The 8599-nt window shown below is 40.7% G+C and overlaps 1 protein-coding gene across 1 annotated transcript in view; it reads left to right on the forward strand.

Moving 5' to 3' along the window:
• The first annotated feature begins 7501 nt into the window (after positions 1–7501).
• Positions 7502–8599, forward strand: part of GTDC1 (glycosyltransferase like domain containing 1) — a 50446-nt gene continuing 49348 nt past the window's right edge. Inside the window, exon 1 of the mRNA XM_029283785.1 lies at positions 7502–7751. Coding sequence (XP_029139618.1) covers positions 7525–7751 — 227 coding nt within the window. The 5' untranslated portion in view covers positions 7502–7524. The remainder of the gene's footprint in view (positions 7752–8599) is intronic.

The following is an 8599-nucleotide window of genomic DNA, read 5'->3' on the forward strand; positions in this document are numbered from 1 at the left end:
GTTTTTAGTGTAGTGAATGCATATTCTACAAGCTACAAAGAATGGCAAATCTGGCATATTAAATGTCAAACATTCAGGCTGACATTTATAGTGACTTTTAGCATGTTAAGAGATTTCTATTATGTACTCAAGAATTAGTTATTTTGCTGTAGTGTTTCAACAGAGCATTTACAGTCAAATGCACCAAGCTGACAGATTACTTGTATTTTTTATTATATCTGTGAGATACTCATAAGGCTTTTTGAACAATATTTTTAACCAGAAATATTATATCCCCAAGAATTTAATTTAAGTACCTGGGAAAATATTTTTTCTTGCATTTGTAACAGATTTTTTCCTACTAAATCAGTGAATTGGGTAGCAAAAAGAGTGTAGTTCATCATTGGCCAAGAAAATATTTTCCCTGGCCATGATTTGTTTATGTGGTAAATGAAATGGTGCTTATTCTGATGGAAAAGAACAAAAGTTAACTGGAAAAAAGTTTTGGTCCTCAAATACCACATCGTCTAATGCTGTTTTAGCATTTATGCTATTTTTATTGTAATTATAAATGGAGTTTAGTGGTAATAGTCAACCATGTTTATTAAGGATTTTTTTGAATGTGAGTGGGAGAATTCTCTAAACTAAAGCTAAAGGCCACTCTTAGCAATGATGCTTTATCAAATCAGGTCCTAGGAAGATTAATTTTTTTAAAATAAAAATGAGGCTGCAATGGCATGAAAAAGACTTATGTCCATAGACTGTACTTTTTAATGTGTCATATTTTGAGCCATCATACTGTATATTTAATTAGAAATAGCTCTGGAGCAAATCCAGAGAGATAAGTAACCAGGAATATACTTTGCCCTTTCTGCACTTGCCCACCCCAAATTTCATATCACTGAATTTGAGTACACAAAAATGTGAAATCACAGCTGCCAGTTCTTTAGCAGGGGTTGGCTTTCATATGCATTGAGTTCTTCCACAGAACCTAGAATGTTGTGATGTATTGATGTAGTATATGTGCAGATCCAAGCAGTGTGGCCCTTTGCAATTGACAGGTGGAAATTTTGTCAATGTGCAGATTTTCTATGTGCCATACCAAGATGTTGTTGGTATGGCACTGGGTTATTGTGGTTTGTCATACAGTGAGTCATATGTTTAGACTGGATTTGGCACTTTTAGCTACCTGTCGAATCCTTCTCAATGATCTGAGATAGTCATATTTTTCGTTTAATAATATTAAAGGTATTGTTGCAGGATGTAAGCTGTTCCAAGTAAGGCTGCCTTTTGCAATTGACTAGTGGTGAGTTTGTCAGTGCAGATGGTCTTTAATTGGTGCTCCAGTTGTTTTGGGATTGCGCCCAAGGTGCCTAATACTGTGGGTACTATCTTTGCTTTTTTCTGTCATAGCCACTCTACTTCTATTTGTGGATCTTTGTATTTTGTCATCTTCTCCAGCATTTTCTCTTCTGTTCTGCTGTCTCCAGGTATTGCCACATTTACTATCCAGACTTTTTTTGTCTTTCTTATTGACAATTATTACTGTGTTATTATTGGCAGTTATTATTATATTTTATCCTGCTTTTTAATATATAACTCAAGGTAGCGAACGTACCTAATACTCCTTCCTCTACCTATTTTGCTTGGGCTGAGAGAGAGTGACTAGCCCATAGGCCCCCTGCCTGCTTTCATACTTAAAGGAGCCCTAGAACTCAGTCTCCTAGTTTCTAGGCCGCTACTTTCACCACTACATCTTTTTTTGTTATGTTAAGGAAGTCCTATGGAAGGAGACATGTAACGCTTTCCTGATTTGTTAGTTGTCCTATATTGGGAGAATATAGAAAGAGCAGCTGCAAATGCTAGTCAGAACTGTGTTATGTAGAATTCTCTCTCTCGCTGTCTTGATGTGATATGTCTTACATTGCAAGTAATTATAATTATAGCACTAGCATCTTAATTCTGAAGGCACATTTCTTTCCTTCAGCATTATGCTGAAAGTAAAAAAATCATGAAAAGCATGAAATAGTCTTTACTCAAAACTTCAGTAGAGCCCAGAAGCAAGGTTAAGGAAAGGCTCATGTAGGTTCTTGAAGGTGACATTTGTAAAAACATGTACAAGTGAATGGGAGATACAATAAAATATATTGTATATATTTCCTTCAATCTCTCAACAAGTCTTCACAGATGGTAGATGCTGTTACTGTTAGGAATAGAAGTAGTCCTTGACTTACGATCACAACTGACCCCCAACATTTCTGTTGCTAAGCAAGGCAGTTATTAATGTCATGTCCCATTTTACAGCCTTTTTGCCACAGTTATTAAGTGAATTACGTGCAGATCTGGCTTCCTTCATTGACTTTGTTTGTCAGAAGCTGGCTGGGAAGGTTGCAAATGGTGATCACATGATCCCTGTACAGTGTAGCAGTCATAAATTGCTGCCAGTCGACAAGGGCCTGAATTTTGATCATGTGACCATGACCATGGGGATGCCGCAATGATTGTAAGTATGAGAACCGGACATAAGTCACTTTTTCCAGTGCCGTTGTAACTTCAAAGGTCACTAAACGAAGTGTTGTAAGCCGAGGACTACCTGAACTCATTTATTGTTCCGGTTGAGAAGAATGCACTGTATGGATTGAGTCATAAAACACACAATATGAACATAGGTTGTGTAGTTTATTATCACAGAATAAAGTATTTTTGTAACTTCTGCCAGAAAGAGTACCCACTTTGTTTCAAATGCTTATTCTGCGCATAGAGAAGTCCAGCAATAAGATCTAACTATATATCCCCCGCTACCTGTCCATTTTACCCCATCACTTCTCACTCTGGTAACAAAAGTGGAAGAGTTTCTGGCGTGTGTCCCAAAGTCCCAGGATCTGTGAGTGACCACTGCCAATCGGTTCTCCATTCCTTTTTTAAATTAACCGGGATGGCAACCTTTTCCTCGACAATCATCTGTCCCTTGCATATAAATATTTAATTTACAAATATTTTAATATTTTATAAATCATGTATTGTAATTTATATACTATTATGCTGATATCAATATTTAATTTCGTTTAAACACAAATACAGATAAAAATGAATAAAACTAAGAAAAGATTAAATACCGTAAAAAGCGCATCGATTGATTGATCGTTCGTTCATTCAGGCTCAACATGTTTATTTGGCTACAACAGGTATTTGCTTTGCCATATACTATGTTTAGATACCACACTTATGTAGAAATGGGACTTGGAACACAAGTGACTTCTGTCTTTCTCCTCAGTTTTAATATAACATCAAACATTACAGTAGAAACTGGGAGGGGGGGAATTGTAAACCACACTTGCTTCTTTTGAAGCTGCTTTGTGATAACATTGAACCAGTTCCAGGTAGTCTATTGATATCAGATTGCTGATTGGTAGGATGTGAATTTTCAGTCTGATACTTTCCGTAAGTTCTGAAGCCAGTGATAGGTTTTAACATTCAGCCTTTTCCAGTTTCGAGTTGAATGTACATGGGGAAGGAAGTGGGATTGTGACAAGTTTCATTGCTGACTTATACAGCTTTATCTGAAAATCAGATAAATTTCTAGGTATATTTGTACATGAGCCCTGATTAATGTTCATCTATTTGTCTACAAGCGAACCACTGAAGTAAATGAGCACCATTGACTCCCTGGTTCAACCCGGAGTTACATAGATTCCCTTCTATTGGATGTTTGTATTTTTCAATAAAAACCTCTAGACTTCCCCTATGTCAGTGGAAATCTCCGGAACAGTTTCAGTTCTGACCTTCAAATTAATGAAGCTAATATTACCACCAAAACTCACTTTTCCCCACCTTAGGTTATTTGACCAGTACAATCTGTACAGGCAGTCCTCAACTTATGATCATTTGTTTAGCGACTGTTCAAAGTTACAGCATGACTTACAATTGTTTTTCTGTAAACAAACAAGTGTAAACAACTGTTTACACTTACAACCGTTGCAACGTCACGTGATCAGAATTCAGGCACTTGGCATCTGGCATGTGTTTATGATGGTTGCCTTGTTCCTGGGGCACGTGATAACCTTTTGTGATCTTCTGACAAGCAAAGCCAATGGGGAAGCTAAGTTACTAACTTAATAATTGCATTGGGTCACTTAAGAACTGTGGCAAGAAAAGTCATATAATGGGACAAAGTTCACTTAACAACTGTCTTGCTTAGCAATGGAAATTTTGGGCTCAATTGTGGGTCGTAAGTCGAGGTCTATCTGTAATGTTATATTTTTCTTCACACTTTCAGTGGGATAACTCTGCATCAATCGGTAACATTTTGAAGCCAGCAGCACCTTTGCTGTTTTTTGAAAGCATGTACAAAATGGCTGATAGGTAGGATTCATAACAATGGCTGCCATCTTGGGCCTGATAGCCCAGAGTGATCTTTCCCCCCCCCCTATCTTATCCCTTTGCCTGAGGCGTCTTCCTCTTCCTGCCTACTTTTGACACTTTTCTAGGCACACCTCCAAACAAAGAACAGAAGTAAAATTACTCCCCATTTCTACTTTCTTACAGGGTTGATGTGATGCTTAGAAGCATGTTCATAAATAAAAATGACCCTGTCATCTGGTGGTTTGCTGTGCTTTCCATTAGATTGATCAGAACTCCCTGTCTATGTATTTAGAGCAGTGGTTCTCAACCTTTTTAATGCCGCGACTCCAACCGGTCGTAAGTCGAGGACTAAACCAGTCGTAAGTTGAGGACTACCCAGCCGGTCATAAGTCAAGGACTTTCCCTGCCCGGGAGCACCGCGCATGCGTGGTTCTGCCCCCTGCGCCGGCCGAGGCGTAGCTGGCAAGCGGCAGAGACGGAGCAGGCCGACCACCAGCTGGCCCAGCCCAAGGGAGGTAAGGCACCCGCCGGAAAAGGGGAAAAATGGCGTACAAAAAAATGGCATACAAAAAAATGGCGGACAGCCTTGCTTGGCGACCCCCATGAAATGGTCGATCGACCCCAAATGGGGTCCCGACCCACAGGTTGAGAACCACTGATTTAGAGCTACCAGGCTGCCTATCTGTGCCTTGGTTGCAGGTTTGCTTCTGGGTTCAATTCAAGGTCCTTTAAAACCCTTCATTGCTTGGGACCAGGCTTTCTGAGGGACTTCCTCACCCCTCATTAGACCTGGCAGAGAAGGCATGCTTTGGGTACCATCAGCTAGGGACCTACATTTGATGGGCCCCAGGAGACATAAGGTGGGCATCATCTGCCATGATGCCCATCTTATAAAACATCCGTCCCTTCCCAAAATTAAATTATCTCCATCCCTTTTGACTTTTCAGAAGACCCTCAAGAACTAGCCATGTCATTAGGCTCCCAGGGAACTAAAGATTTGCTTAGATGGCCCCATTGTTGAGGTAATCATTTTTAATCCTCTTTTCACCTAGGAGTTTCTCTATTTGTTTTTTCATATTGATTATTTCTTAATGTAATTTTTTTATGTTTTGTTAATATCTGGTCTTTATCCAACTGTGTGCTCTCCAGAGTCACTTTTGAAGAGATGGGAAGCTATACAAATTTGATAAATAAATAAATATGCAATTTCTTGTGATATGTTGACGCTATGAGGAAAGCACAGAAGTAGTAACCAGGAAATAGATTGTTACATTGTTTCTGTAATGTTGACCATAGAGGATTATAGTGTGTATAAATTGTGGTTGACTTATTTTGTGTTCAGGGAATATGAAAGATGCAGAGATTATGATGCAGAGATTATGTTGCCTAGCGAAAGCACAACCATCTAATCCCACTTGCAGTTAAATACCTTCCAAGAATATTTCTTTGGCATTTTTGTGAGTCTCTGCATCCATGCTTTTATATTTTAATATCTCCACTATTACCAAGAGGTATGCAGAACTACCGGGTGCCAAACACTGCCAAATTAAAGTGAATAATACTTATTTCTAAGCTCTATCATGAAATAAATCTTGTTCTAAATATCATTCAGTGAAATGACATTCCAAAATAGCTTCTTAAAAAACTGTCAAGGTGATTAATATTATGTGTGCAAAGCAAGTAGATAGCCGACTCCTTGTTGCACAGTGGAAAAGATATTTTCTAGTTGCGTTCATTGAGATATTGGTAACATCTTATCTAATAACTGAAAATTCTAGTATGACAGAATGGATTTATGAGGACTAATATCTTGGAAAATATCATGAGGTAAGGCACTGCATAACTGGATGTAAGAACCAGGGTAAAGAGGTAAAAGATTGCACCCAAACTTTGTAACTCAGAATCAATAAAGAAGTAGCTATGCTGGTTGGTTTTTGGGAGGAGGGGTGTTGGCAAAAAACCCTACAACAACAGAAATCCAAGAATTTTACGGCAGAGCTTTCTTTTCACATACACGTTCTTGAATCACAAGCCGCTTTGGAAACCGTTCCCTAGGGAGGAACGTTTTCCATATAGATATTTGCAAGTGGAGGAAAAATAAAAGTATTTCAGTCGTAGGAAAGAAACACAACTACATTATTTCCCTGGTGGTTGGTTGTTTAAAAGAGACTGAAAAGATATTCCATATGCTTTAATACAAAAGGCCTTGCATTTAATTTCTGGGATTTCCTTTTTAAAAGGAGGTTAAGCAGCCAGGTTGATTGCTGCTGGGCCGGGGAGAGTGTTCGAGTGTCCCGTGAGACATTGGGGAGCCTAGGCCAGGGGTAGGCAACCTTGGCTCTTTTATGACTCATGGACTTCAACTCCCAGAATTCCTGAGCCAGCATGGCTGGCTCAGGAATTCTGGGAGTTGAAGTCCACAAGTCATAAAAGAGCCAAGGTTGCCTACCCCTGACCTAGGGGATTGCTGCTATTTGGAGAAGGGTCTGTCCGTGGCCTGCATGAGTGAGATGAGCCTGCGGGGGTGGCTGCAGCCGGGGGCGGGGTAGAAGTGTGCAAGCAACTTTCAAGATGACTTGTGATCTTCCCTGCCGGCTTCTTTATTGCCTTTGCTTGGGGAAAGCTGGGAGGGAAAGTCACAAAGAGTGGTCATGTGACTGCAGGACAATATAGCCTTATTAAGTATGAACCAGTTGCCAAGCACTCAGATTGTGATCAGGTGACTGCAGGGGTGTATGTGTGTGTGATGGCCAGAACTATGATTATAAGTCTCCTTTTTCAGCACCCTTATATCTTCAAAAAAATCGCTGAACACATGGTCAGTAAGCAAGAACTATCTGTAATGAGTATTACTAGTTGCTGTGTTCCTGTAATGATATATTATAATGGTTCAAAACTATCCTTGTCTTGAAGATAGATTTTGGTGGCTCCATCCATTTGCCTGCATTATTATCCCTCTGACAAAACACTAACCCTAACCCTAACCCTATATAATATTGGGGTTGTTTAAAAAAAAACCCAGTGTATTCAAAAGTTTTGAGCTGTCTTTAAAATGGATGGCTTTTGCAAGAAGGATAATTTTACTTATTTATTTGTAACAGGTTTATGCTAAAAAACACACTGCCCCACACTGCAGAAGCCCTGGGTGCTAAAGGAATTGGAGATACATCTTTGCTTTTTGAGATGCCTTTTCAAGAACAGACGTGTGAAACTGCAAATATCATCAGTATCCACAATTTAGACCAAACACCTGGACACCAAAAAGTAGAGTCTGGATTTTGTTGCTCCTGGCCAGAGAAACAGCACCTTTGTCAAGGAGAAGAGAGCGAATGGGCCACTCCTCTTGATCACAGTGTGGGCAGCTTGAAACATCAGCAGAGGCCTTTGCACATTGTTTGGCCTCATAGATGGTGAGTGTAACATCCACACTGAGGTATTACGTCGAATAGAATTTGAATTTGGAAACCGTGCTATTTTGGTCTGGTGATAAAGCTTTTAGAATTTTGTTTTCTTTTAATATTCATACTAATACAGGGGTGTCAAACTCAATTTCATTGAGGGCCGCATCAGCATTGTGGTTGCCCTTAGGGGGCCGGGTGGGTGTGGCCAGGGTGGGTGCAGCCTGGGTGGGCATGGATGGAGTGGGTGTGGCCTACTGGGTGGGTGGGGCCAGCTCTACATCGTTCGCGTCAAGGGTGCCTGTGAGGGCCTGGGCAGGAGTGGGACAGATCTGAGGGTCTCTGGCAGAAGGGGGTGGGACCGGGGCAAGTGCCAAGGCATGGTCCATGGGAGGAGCCACACTGTTCCTCTCAGGCCATGCGGGGGGGGGGGGCTTATGGAGCTAAGACTGAATGTGTTTCAGCATAGATGGCCACCACAAAATTGTACATTGGCTCCCAGCTGGCCTGGGCCAGGGCCAAGGCAGAGGGGGCCGTTCCCTCACTGTTTCCAGGATGGCTTCGCGGGCCACATGAAACCACTTCGCAGGCCGCATCCGGCCCCCGGGCCTTGTGTTTGATATGTCTGTACTAATAGAAGAGAATATCCATAGGTCAGGGTTGAACTGTGGAGTCCTTGGCCTCTCCTAGCTGGATTGTTTGCTTGCAGGCTTTTCTTTATCCGACTAGGAAAGATCATCAGTGCTACTGAGTGTGGGGTTGGTTCCCTGTTATTTACAATAGCTTTCCTTACCAGTGTTAGTGGGGATGTGGTTCTCTTCTTTGTAGTTCCTTGAGTAAGGTATTGTTTTGTGATTGTT

This window comes from Protobothrops mucrosquamatus, unplaced genomic scaffold, assembly GCF_001527695.2.
Source record: "Protobothrops mucrosquamatus isolate PMUCROS unplaced genomic scaffold, P.Mucros_1.0 scaffold228, whole genome shotgun sequence".
Lineage (NCBI taxonomy): Eukaryota > Metazoa > Chordata > Lepidosauria > Squamata > Viperidae > Protobothrops > Protobothrops mucrosquamatus.